Source organism: Piliocolobus tephrosceles, chromosome 8 (assembly GCF_002776525.5).
Source record: "Piliocolobus tephrosceles isolate RC106 chromosome 8, ASM277652v3, whole genome shotgun sequence".
NCBI classification, from domain to species: domain Eukaryota; kingdom Metazoa; phylum Chordata; class Mammalia; order Primates; family Cercopithecidae; genus Piliocolobus; species Piliocolobus tephrosceles.
The window spans coordinates 104,451,205-104,471,855 of NC_045441.1; the positions used below are offsets into that span (position 1 = coordinate 104,451,205).

The 20,651-nt window shown below is 37.7% G+C and overlaps 1 protein-coding gene across 2 annotated transcripts in view; it reads right to left on the bottom strand.

Annotated features, from left to right (window-relative positions):
* DOCK4 (dedicator of cytokinesis 4) overlaps positions 1 to 20,651 on the bottom strand; it is a 473,748-nt gene that overhangs the window by 101,852 nt on the left and 351,245 nt on the right. For both annotated transcript variants that reach the window (XM_023228190.3, XM_023228191.2), the window contains exon 26: positions 9,915 to 10,013. In XM_023228190.3, coding sequence (XP_023083958.1) covers positions 9,915 to 10,013 — 99 coding nt within the window. The remainder of the gene's footprint in view (positions 1 to 9,914; positions 10,014 to 20,651) is intronic.

Consider the following 20,651-nt stretch of genomic DNA (forward strand, 5'->3'; position numbering starts at 1 on the left):
CTTGAGTTTTCTTTTGTAGTGCTGGGGACAAAGGAAACAGTATTGCAGGTGGAGGAGTTGGGGATAGATGAACTGTTTCTGTGCTATTTCATTTTCCTAGTCCCATTTATCTCCCACAATAAAAGGCTGAGGCAGCATGTGACATTGCCAATGCCTGTGAATTTACATAAATCTTTATTTCCCCCAAGAAAACTTTTCAGTGTCTCAAGTAGTTTTCTACAGTATCCATTCAAGATTCATTGATATTTATAAAACCAAACACATTCAATAGTAGAAACCTTGTAAGAAAAATAAAAGAGCATAATAATGAGGATCAGAAAACCTAGATTTTAAATCCTGGCTATGCAATTAACTAGCTCAATAACCTTGGCAATTTGTCTAACCTCTCTGGAAGTGAGTTCTCATACTTGTAAAATATGGGAGCTTTGAGGTCTCTTGTAGTTAGAGGAGATTAAAAAAATCAGTATGATCACTTAGTTATTCAAAAGGCATCTCTACATTTTTCTTACTTCTAAAATGTAGGTAAATGTTTCATCACATCATGTTGTCATAACACAAACACCTTCCATTTTAGTATTTACATGTAATTTAGTTTAGCAAGTCTTTGTCTACTGCCATGCAACAGGGTTTATTCCAAACTCAGTTTCAATATTCGAAAGCAATATGACCTCAATGCTAGATTCTTTAACATTTTCCTCCCTCCCACCCAAAATACAGTGGTATTTCCTTGACTGTCCTCTCCTAGTACTTTTCAACTCTGGTCATTTTACTAAAAACGTGTTTTTGCATAGACAGATGTGGTTATTTTGTACATATAACTAAATAACAGATTCTTTTTATAATCTGAAAAAGAATGTTGCCATGCCTATAATATTCCAGCTTGGACAGCACAAAGAATTAAGTGTTTCATATGCTACCATTTAAAACCTGGCAGAATGGGAACAGTTTCTTTTTCTGTTTTACATCATACAGCACAACAGGGTCACTTAACCACATTATATTATTTAACATGGTTAAACTGTATTATTGGAATTCTTCAAATCAGCGTTCAAAATAAAAAAGAAACAGGGAGGTGTTACTTTATAGAAGTGTTTTTTCTGCAGAGGTTCAAGTAAGACAGAGGTTCAAGTAAGAAAGTTCTTGTGAAAGTCTTCCAAAACAGTAAAAGTCCCATATTTAAATACAAAACAAAGTAGGAACAGTTGTTATGATTTTATAAATGATCACTGACATGTACTGATTTATAAATATTGGGTGCTTTACTACGTGCCAGGCACTGTGTTAGATGCTGGGGACACCTGGTAAGAGACATTCTTTTATTTATTTGTGCAGCAGGTGTTTATGGAGTGTCTGGAAGATGCCACACAATAGTAAGTGCGTTAAACGTGCTCTTTGCTTTCATGGAGTTCACAGTTTAGTGGCAGAGATAAATCTTAATCTGAAAACCACACAGATACATGCATGTTTTGCAAATGTGAATAAGTCTGAAGGTCAGGTATTCCACACAGAGGGAACAACACCTGTAGGCCTCAGAGGCAAGAGAGAGCACAGGGTTGCCTGAACTACAAGGGGCAGTGGCAAGACACAGGGCTTAAAGATAAACAGGGATAAATAAAAGATTGAAAAATTTCATAACTTTTTCCATAGTCAGGAGTTTGGACATTTATCCTGCAGGCATTGTAGAGACATTGAGGGGTTTTATGCAGATGTTTGAGAGGATCAAATTTGTGTTTTAGATTTTTTAATTGTACCATATAAAAACTGTTTTGTGCTTACATATGATACTATGATATTAAGAAAGACACAAGACAGGATTGGCTTAAAAAATGTGGTACATTTACACTATGGAATACTATGCAGCCACAAAAAAGAACAAAATCATGTCCTTTGCTGCAACAAATAGCTAGAGGCCATTATCCTAAGTGAATTAACATGGAAACTAAAAAACCAAATACCGTGTTCTCATTTATAAGTGAGAGCTAATCATTGGATATACACTGACATAATAATGGGAACAGACATGGGGGACTGCAAAAGAAGGGAGGAAGGGAGAAAGAAAAGGGCTGAAAAACTACCTATTGGGTACTATGTTCACTATTTGGGTGATGGACTCAACTGAGGCCCAAACCTCAGCATCATGCAAAGTATTCATTAACAAACCTGCACATGTACCACCTGAATCTAATTTTTTTTTAAATCTAAATTTTTTTTTTTAAAAAGAGAAAGGCACAAGACAAAAATTAGGCTTGTGAAACAGAATTGGCAAGACACAGAGAGATGAATCCTGAGTTCATGAAACATGAGTTAAGACATCCATAAAACAAAGCATCATGAGGCTGCTACACAGAGTAGGACATCTTTTTCTTACTTCAAGAACAATGAACAGGACAGACCCTCAGACTATAGTCAAATGTCATTAAAAAAATTTGCCACAAATTTCAAATGAGTAATGCCCTTGATGTGAGGTCTGAATTCAATTAAAGGGTGTTGATAATCATTATCACATTGAAATTTATATTCTTAAAATGGAATCTTTAAGTATCTTATGCAAAATAATTCCCAAATGATTTTCAATCTTTTAGAGCTATATAACATTTTTCTGTAATCAATATATTCAAATAAAGATAAGTCAAAATAATTATATTGAAAATCTTTTGAAGCAGGCAGAAATATTAAGACCATGCATTCCTTCAACAAAGATTTAATGTTCCAGGTTCTGTGCTTAGGACACCAAGACATGGTCTCCACTCTCAATGGCCCACAGTCATCAAAAACACAAGGAAGTGGCAAATAATGAGAGTGCATTATTGCGTGCTATCAGAGAGGGAGGACTGTATCCTGGGAAGGCTTCATGGAGAAGGTGATACCTGAGCGGGATTTGGAGGATGAGCCGAATCAGAAAAGGGATTAACAGGGGTACACATTAGGCAATGGAAGTGAGGTGGTGGTAGAACAGGCATTACAGATAGAAAAAAAACTGATTCATAGGAATTAAAAATTATATATTTGGTTTTTAAGGAATACAACAGTAGTTTGAAGTGGCTGGAGTGACTGCAAGGTGTTCAGAAGGGGGTGGAGGATAATGTGGTTGGAAGGTAAACTGAGGATAGAAACAACATGATAAGGAGATTGGACTTTGTCCTGTAAGGAATGGGAAGTACTCAGAGTTTTAAAGCTGGATTGGGGCTTTAATCAATATATATGATCAGATATAATTTTTGAAAGCTAGTGGGACAGTATATAGGAGACAATGCTGTACTTAATAATAATCGTGCTGTACTTAACTTCCAGCTCATGTATAATCTTGTGCTTATAGCAAGATTCCCATAGTTCTATGAAAAGTCATAATCAACAAAGCACAGGAGTCTCACTGCTGTATATATATGAAATGCCAAGGATATGGACAAAACTGTAGCCTCCAGTACAACGTGGGTGTATAATAAAACATTACTGATGACAGAAGGAGGAAAAAAATCTTAATCACTACCTAGTGTTGACTTTTGTTCATTTTAAAATAATATTATGTTCTAGAGAAGGAAAAAAAAAACAATACAGACTACCAGCCCTCAGGTCTTTGCTGCCACATACTTGTGTTCTGACACTGTGACTCATGCTCTCACACACAAGTAGGAACCTGAGGACCGAGAAGGAGAAGTGGCACACTGCTCAGGAAGCCAGAAGCTACTTCAGCAGTAACCCTGGAGGCATCTAGGCTCTTCAGGCAAGAATGCAGTTGAAAGACCATTAGTCTTAGCAGATACCTGAGAGCTACATACTTTTAAAATTCATTTTGACTTATAGAACCACTGGAAAATGCTAAGAAAAACCTTACCTTTCTTTGAACTGTTAAAAAGAAAGGAAAAAGCAACATCAGGAATAAAAAACAACATGAATATTCATGTGAAAATCTCTATATATAATTGGTCAAGTATCAATTAAAATATAAAATGTATACATCCTATGACCCAACAATTAATACTTCTAGGAATTTATTCTACAGCAATATGGGTACAAGTCCATAGAAAGAGGTGTATCAAGATGTTTACTGCAAGACCCATTCTAATGGTAAAAATCAGAAATGATTAAATTATGTAGCATTCATATAATGAGATTCAGCAGAATAAGGCAGTGGGCTATATAATGAGATATTATCATGTAAAAAAAAGTATAGGTCAATATAAATAGTATGATTCCATTCAAAATATGTGTGTGTGTGTGTATATATATGTATATATACATAGTATACAAAATAGTGTACAAAGTTATACGTTTAAGTGTTAGCAGCTACCTCTGGGGATTAGGATACATTGGGGGTTGAGAGGAGGGTAACTACACTTTATTACTTTTTAAAACAGTAGCGTTATGTGGAATTTGTGGTGTCTAATTTCAATATCACTTATAATTTTCCATTAAATATCACCCTATTAACTGTACTTTACCTGCTATTTACTTTCTAACCTAAATATACATACAAAACCCCAAATAACTCTCCTTCTATTAATCTGGCCTTTCTTAGACATCTCCATTCTATGACTAGAACTGCTTTATTATCTTTAAAGAGCTGACAATTGAAATTTTATATAATTTGATAGGAAAGAGTTTGGTTTACGAAAGTTTATTAAAGTTTAGGGAAAAGCTGAGTTTAGCTGCCTGAGCAAAGAGCTCAGGATGTTAATAGAATTCATAGTTCTCCCAATTACTTAACAATAATAGCATCAGTCAATCTCATGGTGGGGGAGGCAGGGAGAGGATGAAATGTGGGGTAAGCACTACATCTGGCTCATGGCTGTGGGATGGGGGTGAGGAGGTGTTCTGTAACTGTTAGCCAATATCACTGCAGTTTACATAATGCTTACTTACAAGAATGATTTAGATGGCCTTACTAACAGGCTTTTATTAGTCCTGATATCCCTGATGTCTAATCAAGATGCTCAATAAATGTTTGTTGAATCAACAATTGGTATCTGCAATAAAATAATGGGAGCCTACTTCACGGGGTCCTTTTGAGGATTAAACTGAGTTAATATTAATCAACTGCTTTGAACAGTGCCTGATACATACTAAATTGCATATAAAATGCCTGCTGCTTAGAGGTCTTCACTTCCTTTACTACAATATCAAAACCCAAAATTACTCTAAATTTTTTTGCTCTTATAATCCATTTGGCAGCAAAATCTGACCAGAATGATTTATAGTCTTTATTTATCACATATGGAGTGAACATTTTGTATCACTCTAGATTTTACTGGAGGTGCTATATATGTACCATATTATCTTTATGAAATCATAAAAATTCTGATTTCTGAAGTAAAATTGGTACTAAGGACTTTGTATAAGGGTCTAGGGACAAGTGTTATTATCTTTGAAAATATTACAATGTAGGGTTCAGAAACATAACTAGAAATATTTGGTTTCAAAGATAATTGAGCACAGGAAACATTTATTAATATCTTTTATAATGTGATATATGAACTTTTAAAATGCAGATTAAAACAAGATGACTAGGGAGGCCGAGGTAGGCAGATCACAAGGTCAGGAGATTGAGATCATCCTGGCCAACATGGTGACACCTCATCTCTACTAAAATACAAAAATTTGCCAGGCATGGTGACGCATGCCTGTAGTCCCAGCTACTTGAGAAGCTGAGGCAGGGGAATTGCTTGAACCTGGGTAACAGAGGTTGTAGTGAGTCGAGATTGCGCCACTGCACTCCAGCCTGGGCAACAGAGTGAGACTCATTCTCAAAAACAAAACAGAACAAAACAAAAAAACAAAACAAACCCAAGATGACTAATCAGCCTTTAGTAAGTTAAATATATGTCCTCTAGCCTGCATTCACTCCAGTTATTTCTTTCATTCTTACACTGGAAAAGTGTAAGAATCTTATTCCCAGTCAAGGATAATTCTGTCCCTTCCTGCTGCCTTCTCAGAGACCTTGCCCTGAAAGTTAGTACCTCTTTCTTAGATTTTCAGCTTCTCCCTCTCCACCAGCTCTAATCATGAATATATTTACACATGCTTAAGTCTCCTCCATCATAAGTATTCATCAAAACAAAGTCTACACATCCAAACTTATCCCTCCTCTTCTTGAAACACTGCATACAATCCACTGTATCGTTTTCTATTTTTTTTTTTTTTCTATTCTTCAATCCATGACAAGTTGGCTTTCACCATCATCAGTGAAACTGCCCATCAGGTTCACCAACAATATTTAGGGAACCTTTCATGATGGTACTTGACCTCTTTGCAGGAGCAGGCGCTGTTTATCATGCCTCCCTCCTTAGGCTTAGGATTCTATGTAGGTCCTTTGGCCATTCAAACTCCACACTCTCCTTGGATGTTCACATTTACTCCCATGATGTCAGTTGGCTGATAGTTTCCGGATCTACATCCCACAACCCATCTCTCTCTCTCTTGAACTTCAGACACAACTTACTAAACAACTCCATCTAAATGTCCCTCGGGTGGCCAAACTCAGGTTGAAACTGAATTTACCTTTGCTCCCAAACCTGTACACCTAACTCCTCCTGGGATCCTCATGCAGTGAATGGCACCACACCAACATCCAGCCAGCTGTCAAAAGGCCTAGGAGTCATTTACAACTCCTCCCTCTCCTTCACCTTTTTAATAGTATCAGTCATCGAGTCCTGCCAATTCAACTTCCTAAATGTCCCTAGAATCTATCTCCACAATCACCTCTATTTCAAGCCACAGTCATTTCTAGCTTAGGTTACTACTTCAAATCTTTTACAGAGTTCTGCCTCTCATCTTGACCTCGGTGAATCCCCTTTCTTTCTTTTCTTTTCTTTTTTTTTTTTTTTTTTTTTTTTGAGACAGGGTCTCCTTCTATTGCCCAGGTTGGAGAGCAGTGGTGCGATCACAGCTCACTGCAGCCTCCACCTCCCTGGCTGAAGCGATACTCCCATCTCACCCTCTTGAGCAGCTGGGACTACAGGCATGTGCCACCACACCCAGCTAGTTTTTAAAAACTTTTCATAGTGACAGGATCTTGCCACATTGCCTAGGCTGGTCTCAAACTCATGGGTTCAAGTGATCCTCCTGCTCTGGCCTCCCAAAGTGCTGGGATTACAGGCATGAGGTACCATGTCTGGCCAAATGCATTTTCAATAGTGCAACCAGACAGGTCTTTCTTCCCTCAAATGTGATCTTGTCTCTCCCTTCTTAAAACCCTCAAAAGCTTCAAAATGTCCTCAAAACAGAGTCTACAACTCATTTATACAGCCTTAAACTCTATATTCTATCAAACAATCAACAACTGTTTCTTGAATGCCTGCTATGTGCTAGGCATGGTCTGGAATCTGAGGATACAGCAGTGAGCCAGACAAAGCTTCAGACATCAAGGAGCTCATGGCCCAGTGGGAAATACACATAAACAAATAAACAAAAATATTTCAGATTCTAATAAGTGTTATAGAGGTGGGGTAAAGAGTGTGCTGTGTCAGTCGGGGCATTCAGGTGATATTTTAGTAGAGACGTTTGAACGTTCCAGCCAAATATACATCTAGCACACTCCTACTAACCTCAGTTCTCAGCTGAGACCTCCCTTGGGAAGTTTCCTGATGCCTTGAGTCTGGGTTGGCAGCAACTCCCACATGCTCTATAGCACCACGTGCTTACCCTGCACATTCACCACTTAGGGTGCTAATGCCCATTATTGGTCTGATTACTCCCCTACAGGGACAGGACATCTTGTGCCTGGTTACGTCCCTAGTACATGGTGCACAGCGCTTGCCATGCTTGAGTTGCTCAATATCCACTTCCTGAATGGCAGATTAAGTAATTAATATCATTAAATAATTCTCCTGGTCAGAAGGTCTCGCTATTTTTATTTTTTTATTTTTTTATTTTTTTTGAGACAGAGTCTCACTCTGTTTCCCAGGCTGGAGTGCACTGGCGTGATCTCGGCTCACCGCCACCTCCACCTCCTGGGTTCAAGCGATTCTCCTGCCTCAGCCTCCCAAACAACTGGGACTATAGGCACGCTCCACCATGCTCAGCTAATTTTTGTGTTTTTAGTGGAGATAGGATTTTGCTATGTTGGTCAAGCTGGTCTTGATCTCAGGTGATCTACCCGCCTTGGCCTCCCAAAGTGCTGGGATTACAGGCCTGAGCCACGGTGCCCTGCCAGCCTCAATAATTTTGAGAGGGGAATATAATTGTCCTATGAAGAGGTGCATTGGCTGCCTGAAATGAGAAAAGTCTACATAAAACATTTTATTCGTTATTTCCATTTGTTTTATTACTGCTAACATGAATACCAAAGCATAAAACTCAACATCCGGATAATTAATCACGTCTTTCAGTTTATGCTTCTCTGCTGTTTTTTAATTTCCAGGCTGCATAAAAATGTGTAGGCTTTTCCTATGGGAAATTTTCAAACATGAAGTCACAGACTTCTTAAGTAAAACCTAATGATTCTTTAACTGTGTTAAGAATACAATTTCTAATGAAAGTTAATAAATGCATAAATGCACAGTCATCTTCCTTTTGATGTTATAGATTTCTATACTCAGAGTGGTTAAGTCCTAAGGCTTTTTGTCCATTTTTAATTCTAAACTCAAAACTGAATGAAAGGCCAGGTATGGTGGCTCATGCCTGTAATCCGAGTACTTTGGGAGGCTGAGATGGGAGGATTTCTTTAGGCCAGGAGTTTGAGACCAGCCTGGGCAACACAGTGAGACTCCACCTCTACAAAAAAATTTAAAAATTAGCTAAGTGTGGTGGCATGTGCCTGTAGTCGCAGCTACTTGGGAAGCGGAGGCAGGAGGATTGTCTGAGCCCAGGGGTGAGCCACTATTGTACCACTGCACTCCAGCCTGAGTAACAGTAAAACCCATCTCAAACAAAAAAAAAAAAAGAAAAAAAAAAGAAAAAAGATTGAATATAAGAATGAAAAACATGATGCCATATGCCAAATGACTGACTGCTGAGGGATTATATCTGCCACAAATGATTCTTCGTGTTATATGACTCAGCTTGTCAACTTCTCTAAGGTAACAACAGGAAGATTTTTCTGAGATCATACAATATTTTTCAGTTAAAGTCAAAGACAAGCTACCCCTACGCATTATCTATATTAAAAAATCAATAATTTCTTCCCCTAAGGCACTGGGAAGGCTTCCAATCAAGCACATGTCATAGCAGAACTGTACTTTTGGTCCTATAATTCTCCACCACCCAGCTTAAAAGCAACACTTCCAATATGATGGTTTCCATATTAAAGTTGTCTGGAAAACTGAAGAGATGGAAGAGAAATACAAGTAAATACGGAAGATGACGGATCATATCATTCCTCTAAGAATAATCAAGCATTTCGTGAAACCAATGCATTACATTTCCACAAATCTCAGTAAATACCGGATTTTTATAAACCTGGCATCCATATTTCCTATTTAATGTCAGCTTGTCAGAGTAGCACAGCATATTGATTAGACTATAGTTGATACAGAATATGAAATAACTCTGTATCCCTAGTCAAAAAGTTGTAGCCAGAACTTCTCATTATGGTTTTAGTGAGATGAAATGAGCGAACATATTTACATATTCTCCTTTAGCTCCTATTAAGGCAATATTTCTAGGTTTGCAGAGTTAGTCTATTTGTTTTTATCTCTTCAGTTCTGTTATTCTGCTTCTAGTTTATTGAACTTTGATGACAGATACTTCACATCCTATATCCTTCTCTGAAATGAGAGTTAATAGCTTTGCCTGAGTAATAGAAATCTTTAAAAGCAAATATAGATGAGCAGATCTGTGGATGAGACTGAGAAAAAACTGCTTAGAACTTAATGGAAACAGGTAAAGCAATTGTGTAGGATTTATCTGAACAGTGATGAATAAAAACAAGAGAAACTAAAAAGATATGTTAAAGAAAATAATTTTAAAAAGTCACTTACCCTTAGTTCTTCTTTCGTATTGAAACTATCAAGAAGCTGTTGATAATGTCTATCAGTCATTTGTCGTAATAGGGACAGGAGACAAGCAACAAATTCCCCCTAAGTTTAAAAAAAAAAAAAGCATATTTTTTTTCTTTTAGTAAGGACATAAAAGAACATCAGTAACTTACACTGAACTGTCCTCAAAGAGAATACGTTAAAATGAAATCACTATGATCCAAACTTGCCCTGTAAAGTCTTCCTAATCTAAATTACCCAAAATGTCACATCCAAAACTTCTCCCTATGATGATTACCATTTATTTACCTGGTATTCAGAAATTTATAATTTTAGAGACGATTTTTTTTTATAACTTGGGTGGAAGCTTTTCACTTGGGAACTAACTTCACACATTTAAAGAAGGTAAGGCACTGAGGGTGATGATCATTTACTGAGCATTTAAAATGTCTGCACTAAATATATCATTTAAGTTTCATATCAACACTATGAGGTGGGGGTATAACACCTTTTTGAAGAAGGTAAAATGTAGTTTCTGATGTGCTTAATGACTTGCCCCAAGTCACTCAGCTAGAAAGTAGCAGAGCTGGAGTTATCCCCCAGTCTTTCTGCCTCCAAAGCCCTTCCTGTAGCTTCAGGCTCCATTTTTGAATTCATATGACCTCCTCCAACTCATCAGAGAGTTGATCTGCTGACTCACAGGGTACAATGAAAGCCTGACTTTGCATAATGTTCATTTCAATCTCCTTTTAAAAAATAGTGTCATTCAGATGTCTTGGAGGATTGAAAATAATTTTTTTTTTTTTTTGAGGCGGCGTCTCGCTCTGTCGCCCGGACTGGAGTGCAGTGACCGGATCTCAGCTCACTGCAAGCTCCGCCTCCTGGGTTTACGCCATTCTCCTGCCTCAGCCTCCCGAGTAGCTGGGACTACAGGCGCCCGCTACCTCGCCCGGCTAGTTTTTGTATTTTTAGTAGAGACGGGGTTTCACCGTGTTAGCCAGGATGGTCTCGATCTCCTGACCTCGTGATCCGCCCGTCTCGGCCTCCCAAAGTGCTGGGATTACAGGCTTGAGCCAGAAAATAATTTTTTAATTGGCCATTCTTTTTGTGCTTGGGCTCTATGTGATTTATAACCACAAATTCTAATTCTTAAAAATTAACAATAAAAAAGTAAACATAGCATCCACAGATTTGAAGACCTACATAAAATTGCTATCACTTGCATTTTTGAATGAACTTCTAACTTAAAGTGCTTGTATTTTCAATGCAACCGTTTTTGCTCAGCAAAGAATTTATCTACTTTTAAACAGAGTAATATCATTTAAAACAAAACAAAGACAATAGGAGAGGCAATCACTGGTAACTAACTGTATATTTACAGAAGTGCAATTTAATTGGGAACTGGTTTCTTAGATTTTACATGGAAATGACTACAGACTTTATAAGTAGAGACTAAAAGCCCTGAGAAGTGGAAATTTTCAACAGAGGCAGGTGGGTCAGGAAAGTTCAATGTATCCTCGCCCACTGCCATGGGAGACCCAAGGAAGGTATAATACTTGAAGACCATGTCAGGGTAACCAGGTACTCAGGCTAGATCTTTGTTTGCAGATAATCATTTGCAACACACGGGTATGACAAATGATTGTCTGTTACATTTTTTAGGGTAAATATTCAAGAAACTAACCAGTGTGGAAAAAACACCCTTCAAGCTCAACATACACTTTGTTAACGAACATGGAAATCCTTGATATTTAACAAAAGAAATAAAAAGTTTAAAGGCAACAGTACTAATATTTTTGTGTATGTGTGTAAGGAAGTAACCCAACCCAACACTAGGAAAAGAATGATCTGGAAGGATTGAGAGAACAGTGCTTGGTGCTCACACACAGGACTGAGAATAACAGTGCCTTTTTTTTTTTTTTTTTTAAACCAGACTGGAAAAACCTCACAATTAATAAGGCATCAATTAGAGTACCAAAAAGAGTGTTTCCTTAGAACTGGGAAACATTACTCCTAGAGTAATGCTGTTCTGGTCCTACCTCACAAATTTCAAAAGCAAGTCCTAAAATGATCAGTTTCCAATAAATTTAACCTCATTCTATAGCAAAGCTCAAATATATTTTTTAGAAATTAAAAAAATCCTCCTCTCGACAATGTAAAATTCACAATGTCTGGCATGCAATGAAAAATTGCCAGGCGGGTCAAGAAGAAGGAAAAAACGATGTAAATGAGGAGAAAAAGTAATACATCAATAGAAACAGCTGCAGAAATGACACAGATAATAGAATTACCAGACAAGAACATTAACATAGTTATATTACTATATTCTAATTATTCAGGACGCTAGAGGAAAGACTGAATATATTAATTTAGAGACATGGCAGACATAAAAAGAGCCCAAATTAAACTTCTAGAGATGAAGGCTACAATTTGTGAGATAAATATTCACTGAATGGATAGAGTGGCAGATTAGACACTGCAGAAGAAAAAATTATTGAACTTGAAAGGGAGGGCAGTAGAAATTCTCCAAAACAAAGCATAGACAGAAAAAACTGAAATAGATAGAAAAACAGAAAAAAGCATCAGCAAACTGTAGGACAACTTCAAGTAGTAGAATATCTATGTAACTGTAATCTCGAAGAGAAGGAAGAGACAGAAAAAATAATTGAAGAAATGAGAAGAAAACCTTTCCAAACTCTTTGAAAATTATAAACCTATATATCAAAGAATCTCTACAAACCCCAAGCACAAGAAACAAGAAGAAAATTACACCAGGGCACATCATAATCAAATTGCTTACAGCCAGTGGTAGAGAAAATCTTAAAACACTATTCAGAAAAAAAAGGGTACATTATACAGAGAAGAACAAAGACAAAGATGAGAAAAGATTTCTCTTGGAAAGAATACAAACTGAAAGACAATGGAGCAACAGCTTCAGAGAACTAAAAGGAAAAAAAAAAAAAACCCAAAAACTATTAACCAAGAAAAATATCTTCCAAAATATAAAATATAAAAATATCTTCCAAAAGCAAAGACAAAATAAAGACTTTTCAAACCTCCAAAAGCTTATTCACCACCCCTATTCAACATTGTACTGAAGGTTTCAGTCAGTGCAATAAGGCAAGAAAAGGCAATCAGGAATACAGCTTTGAAAGGAATTTTTAAAAAGCTGTCTCTCTTCACAGAAAGCACAGCTGTGTATATAGAAAAAGCTATGAAATTGATAAAGAGCTACTAGAACTAACTGAGTTTATTTACATTCCAGAATATAAGATCAATGTACAAGAATCAATTTTACTTCTACACACTAAAAATGAACAATCTGAAATTGAAATTTAAAATATCATTAAAATATGAAATAATTACTGATATATACGACAAAAGATGTATAAAATCTGCACACTGAAGGTTGCAAAACGCTGAGGGGTGGAGTTAAGACTTGAAAAAAATGAAGAGATTACATGTTAATACTAGGATTGGGAAATGCAATATCGTTAAGATGTCAATTCTGGCTGGGCGTGGTGGCTCATGCCTGTAATCCTTTGGGAGGCTGAGGCGGGTGAATCACCTGAGGTCAGGAGTTTGAGACGAACCTGGCCAACATGGTGAAACCCAAGCTCTACTAAAAATACAAAATTAGCCGGGCATAGTGGTGCATGCCTGTAATCCTAGCTACTCGGGAGGCTGAGGCAGGAGAATTGCTTGAACCCAGGAGGTGGAGGTTGCAGTGAGCTGAGATTGCACCACTGCATTCCAGCCCGGGTGACACGAGTGAAACTCCATCTCAAAAAAAAAAAAAAAAAAAAAAAAAGTCAATTATCCCCAAATCAATATATACATTCAATGCAATCCCACTAATTATCCTAGCATAGCTCTGGGGGTTAGAAATTGAAACGTTGATCTGACTTTAAAATCTGTAAGGAAGTGAAAAGGACCTAAAATAGTCAAAACAACTTTGAAAAAGAAAAGTAAAGTTGGAAGACTTACACTTCCTGACTTTTAAGATTTATTATAAAACACATGAAAATCAAGATAGTATGTTATTGGTGTCAAAACAGAAAAACAGGTAAATGGAACACAACAGCCAAACCTAGGAACAACCCAAATGTCTACCAAGAGGTGAATGAATGAACAAATTGCAGTATAGCCATACAATGGAATACTATTCAGCAATAAGAAGGAATAAACTATTGATAGACAAAAGAATAAGGATGAAACTCAAATATATTGTGTGTGAAGACAGAATTCCCTGACCCAATGACCCCGCAAAAAACTATGCATTATATGATTAATAATAATAACTATGTACTACATGATTCCATTCATATCAAATTCTGAAAAATGTAAAGTTACATACAGTAACAGATAAGTTACTATAAAAAGCAGGTCAGTAGCTGCTTGGGGATGAGGTAGCATGGAGAAGCAAAAGAGAGGCAATCAAGAGGGGCACAAGGAAACTTTTGAAAGTGATGAACATATTTGCTATCTTGATTGTGGTGATGGTTCATAGGAATACACATATGTCAAAATTAAAATTGTATATTTCAAACGGGTATCATTTGTTTTATGTCAATTATACCTCAATAAAATAAAAAAAGACATGTGACAACACTATGATTTATGGAATGGCACTATGTGTAAGTTACCATACTTTGACTATACTATTGAGTTCATTCCTTGTTTGGGCCTTGTTGGGGAGACACAATCAACTTCACTTTAAAGAAAAGATAATTATCTCTTAAGATTCAGAAATTTACCCCAGGTTCCATAGCTTGAGAATTGTGAGACTGGGATGTGAACCCAGGCATCTCTGGTTCTAGAAGTCGGTACTCAGTGACTCATCTTCCTCTGCTCAGACTATTTGATTGTACAGAGAAAATACACCTGAGTTTTTTGGTTATTGATTTGTTTTTCTAAGACCACCAGAGCGAGCACAAAAGAACCAGCGAGTAGGCAAGGCTAGGAGCAAAACTGCAAATTTATTTTTGGTCACCTAGCTTCAGGGAAGAAGGTGGGTAGGGAGAGGTCTGTCGGCCTCCGGCAAAGGAGGCCAACACAGTCGCCCGGTGGAGCTCTCCCGCGGAGTTCCTAAGGCAGTCCCGACAGGAGTGGGAGGGGCTGGGAAGTCCGCGCCACACGTCTGCCGGGAGCGGCTTTTCTAGGAGTGGGAGGGCAATAGGCGGGGCACGGGCCTGTTGGGGGGCGTTCCGCAGGTGCAACCAGGTAAATCTTGGTCTCTTCGGATTGACGTCACCTGGCGCATGCCTGGTTGGTCTGCACCATCCCGGGCACCGGCTGCATTTTCGTGCGCGCGGGAAAAGTTGGTGATGAAGAACTCGGAAGTGCACCATCTTGCCTCCGTTCATCCAAACAGTTATAATTAAAATATTAGTAAGTATACTAGAATCCAACAGTTGATAACTAAGGTTCATACTTTTTTACCTTTCTCTTAATATGCCTTGACTTAAAAATGCAAATCTAGTTAGCAGAAACCCATTCATCTCTTTTCCATCTCTTAGTTTTTCCATATCATATTCACATTGTCTTTAATACAGCTATTAGATTAATTTTCCTAAGACATTTACTTCAACACACAATCCTGTGAATAGTGAAATATGTTGAAGTGGGAAAAATGACATATTATTTGTTGTAAATTTAGTAATAAGTAGTAGTATGCAATAATGAATAGACTTTCATCTTAAGTCTTTACAGTCAATATACATAGGGGAACAACCGGTTTGAATCTAGATTTATGATTTTATTTGTCATACCTGACTTAGGCCCATTGCAATAACTTATAACCATGACATATAATCCCTTAGGCATTTAGGATGATTATTGTCAATCCCAACATCTACTCTACAATGTCATTTATTCACTTATGCTGTTTAGGAACTCCAACCACATTCAACTCTGTTAGGAGGCCTACATGTCCAATTACTAAAATATACTAATGTATATTTTATCCATAATGTAATTTTTTTGCTCTATTTTTTAAATCTAAATTTTAACTAATTTTTAAATTTTTTTATTTCCATAGGTTTTTGGGGGACAGGTGGTATTTGGTTACACGACTAAGTCTTTTAGTGGTGACATCCAATTACTAATGTACATTTTATCCATAATGTAATTTTCTTTGTTTTTAAGATATTTTAAGAATGTATTGATATGAAAATCCTAGACCCATAATTTGTTAAAAAGAAATAAAAAGCCATCAGTGGCCAAGATGTACTTAGCTGCAGTGTGATACTTTCTTATATATAAATCACCTTAAAAACTCTGTAGTCCTCAGTGGCCATTTTAGGTATAGATTGAGTATAATGAGAATTTCTATAAATGATTTTGTATAGCACGGGTATTGGATGGCTACAACTGTCTTCATGAAAGCTATTATACACATACATTATTTTTTCCATATATTTCTTATAGAATTAACCCAGACCCATTTCCATACCCCAATCACAAACCGACAACACATGAAACTTTTAGATGAACACATCAGATTAGCTGTCTTAGACCTGGCCTATGCCCAGAAGAATCACCTGCTCCATAAATGGTATTTAACAGAGTTATGAACAAGTACGCATTTATAATTGTAAGGAACTCTGGAGCTCCATCAGTTGAGAATGCAAGGCAAGTGGTCATTTGTACTGCTTTATAGAATCTGCTTCTACCTATAATTAAGACTGTTGAAAGGAATTGATCACAATGGTGCTTTTTTTTTTTCTCGCTAGAGAAAGCATTTTAAAGTTCAAAAAACAGTTGGTGGGAAAACAAAAAGTACAATCCTTTTAAATTGTAAAAATAAGGCCTCTGTTATCTGGAACTATGATACAGCAGAAGCCAGTGCTCATGCTGGTGTGGCTGGGAGGCAGGGTAACAATCATGGTGCTTACAGAACACTGGAAGAATTCATCATGGCACACTGTGGGATCTGCGTTTACTCACAGTGTGTCTACCTGTCATGGGCACTTTTCCATATGTGTCTGCACAGAATGAAAAGGTGCTCAATGTAGAATTGTCATGTAAAGACTCCCTATTCAGAAAGCCTGTTCTCTGTGAGAAAATGATAAAGAAACTCAACAGATCTTCAGTCTCCAGAGAATGGATTTTGTGAATGACCAAGGCATATTTCTCGCCATAGAATTATTATAACAACAACAATACATCAAGCACGTCTGCAACAATCATGGTATGACTGTGACTGCTGCTGCTACCATAATGACTAATGGCCAGCATTGGTCGAGCTAGCAGACCAGATACTGTTTAAACACCTTTACAGATCTGAGGAATCCTCACACTAACTTTGAGATAAGTACAACTATTTTCTCTGACTTATTTATTTATTTATGAGACACGGTCTCACTCTGTCACCCGGGCTAGAGTGCAGTGGTGTGATCTCGGCTCACTACAACCTCCACTTCCTGGGTTCAAGCTGTTTTTGTGCCTCAGTCTCCTGAGTAGCTAGGATTACAGGTACCCACCAACACGCCTGGCTAATTTTTTTGTATTTTTAGTAGGGGTTTCAACAAGTTGGCCAGGCTGGTCTTGAACCCCTGTCTCAAGCAATACGCCCGCCTTGGCCTCCCAAAGTGCTGGGATTACAGGCGTAAGACGCCATGCCCGGCCTATTTTCTCTGTTTTAAAGACAAAGAAACAGAGGCTTAGAGACATTGATAACTTGACCAACATCAGAGTCAGTGCAATGGCAGAGAAGAAATCAAGCTAGGTTTGTCTGAGTATTCTTAAAAAAAAAAAAAAAAAAAAGTCTTCAAGCATAAAAGCAAAGATGTCCAATAATTTATGTGTGTGTTCCATGGAAAATTTCACCCCACATACCTTGAGAGTTTGGCTTCTCACACAGCAAGGGGTACCACAGAGCCATGCAGGAAGGATTCTCCTCATGTGATTTTCTTATAATTTAGTACACGGGACAATCACTCTGCCTGCCCTACCCCACCTCCACCCACAGACCTGATTCACTGACTTCCTGAAGTCTCCTAATTAGCATTGGTTATTACACCATATGACCTGAAGACCACATGTATGCCACAGAGATTTGATGCACAACAACCTTGTACACTCTGCACGTCAACAGAAAGCAGTTCAAAAAATGTTTTCGCTTTTGATCTCAGGCAATCTTTAACCATGTCCAGCATTTGCTATGATTTTGTTTGCTGTGCCATTATAACTTTTGAACTATGTAAGAGTTATATTGCCAGGAAACAATTAAAATGTTACCATCAAAACCATAATGAAAGAGACATCCTTCCTCTTCCAGGTTGAAAGTATAGACACACTTCTCCCCATTCCTCCTGCTAAGTACAACTAAAAACCTGAATATCAAATATAAAACAAACAGAAAAAGACTCTGACAGGAGGGGAGAGAGGGCAGACTGGCCAAGAACCTTGGGACCTGAGGAAGGGCATGGTGTAGATTTCTTTGAGTTTTCTTTTTTGCCTCATATATTTCAAACACGCGGCTGAAGAGGCCAGCAACTGTGAAAGACCAACAGTTGGCAGACAAAAGACAAAGTCCCAATAAAACCTTATTTCTCCAGCCAAAGGACTAGGAAAGGGCAGCCCTGCAGGGCAATACTTTTAGCCACAACTGCTCTATTCTAGCTGAACACCACAGAAAACTTTGGCCTCAGTCACCCGTTCACTGCAAAGGCTGAGTGAGGAGCCTAGACTTCCACCCTCATGAGGATGTAGTGAGGTGCCCCAACATCTCTCCTAGAGTGGAGCCAGAGAAGGTCAAATAGGGAGCAGGTACTTTCATACCCATGGGTTATGAAAACAACGGGAGCAACCTGGACTTCCACCCACAACTGGCAGTAACAAGTCACATTTTTTCCCTCCCCACCGAGGTGGTGTCAAAGAGGCCTAGTAGAGAGTCAGGATGGCTACTATGGCCCAGCAGTAACAAAGCCACTCCCACCACTTTGTCAGGAGAGACCACATGCAGAACCAGAACTTCCACCTCAATCAGCAGTAACAAGAAGCCCTCTTGCCTCAGGTGTCAATGGAAGCCAAGAGGCAAAGCTGGATTTCTATCTCTGTCTCATCATAACATGTAGGCACTCACCGTTCCCCTGATGAATGGTGTCACATAAAGCCAGCTAAAACAGAAGGTTTATGTAAGATCCAAAACCTTATAATATAGAAATGTCTTGGTCATAAGAGAAAATAACACATCCTATTAAGATCTAAGAAAATCTCAAATTGAATGAAAAAGATAATAGATGTCCACATTGCAATGTCAGACTGTTAGAATTATCTGACACATACAAAATGGTTAAGGACTTACACGTAAAATATAAAACTATACTACTTTTAGGAAAGAAACTAGGAGATAACATTTAAGATACAGGGCTAGGCAAAAAGAGTCAAAGCTTGAACCATAAAAGGAAATTAATAAACTGGACTTACACGAAATTAAAAATTTTTGCTCTGCCGAGCTTGTTAAGAGGATGAAAAAACAAGTTACAGGGTAGGAGAAGATACCTGCAAACCACATATTATAAAAAGAAATAAAAACTCAACAGTGGAAAAACAATCCAATTTAAAAAATGACAAAAAGACATGAAAAGACATTTTACTGAAGAGGATATTTAGATGGCAAATAAGTATGTGAAAAGATGCTCAGCATCATTAGCCATTAGGGACGTGAAAATTAAAACCACAATAAGACACCACTACATAGCTATCAGAATGCTCTCCACTCCAAATAGAGACAACCCCCAAATGCTGATGAGAGTATTGAGAAAGTGCACCATTCATAACTTGTATATTATAGTATACATAGGAGAGCCACTATTTTCCATGGTAGCTATACCATTTTGTATTCCTGTATATACATAAATAGATACACATTTTAACTGCTAGATATATTATTTCTTAATATTTTTTCTTAATGTTTTACATGAATATAAAATACAGATATAATATTAGACTCAAAATAGTGGCACTTCAAAGCACCTTAAATTTTGCCAATTGCAGACTAGGCATGGTGGTTCATGCCTGTAATCCCAACACTTTGGGAGGCCGAGGCGGCTGGATCATCTGAGGTCAGGAGCTTGAGACCAGCCTGACCAACATGGTGAAACATTGTCTCTACTAAAAATACAAAAATTATCTGGGCATGGTGGCGGGCACCTGTAATCCCAGCTACTCAGGAGGCTGAGGCAGGGGGAATCGCTTGAACCCAGGAGGCAGAGGTTGTAGTGAGCCAAGATTGTGCCACTGCACTCTAGCCTGGGCGACACAGCAAGACTCCGTCTCAAAAATAAATAAATAAATAAATAAATAAATAAATAAAACTGCCAATTTCAACCTTCTCATTTCCTAGCTAAGGAAACTGAGGCCGAGAAAAGTTATGATCATGACTAGTCAGATTGAAAAATCTGGAATGAAAACTCAGGGCCCCTGACTCCTATTACTCTGTTTCACTCTTCTCATTTCCTCAAGCAATTTGACGGATGATAAGAAAATAAAAAGTTATCAAGTTGACTTGGGATATAAAATCTGGGATTAATTTAAACCGGACAAGGTATGACTAATATCAAAGCTGGCTTTCTGCAATTAAAAACTGCTTATTCCAAGTTCCTTTAACAAACATGCTTTATATCTTGGTTTCCTTATAAAATTAAGGTAACCTCATATGATTTTGAAATGCTCATGGGTTACTCTCCTAAGGTCAGATTTTCTAGATTATAACATCAAGCCACCTGCAACGTG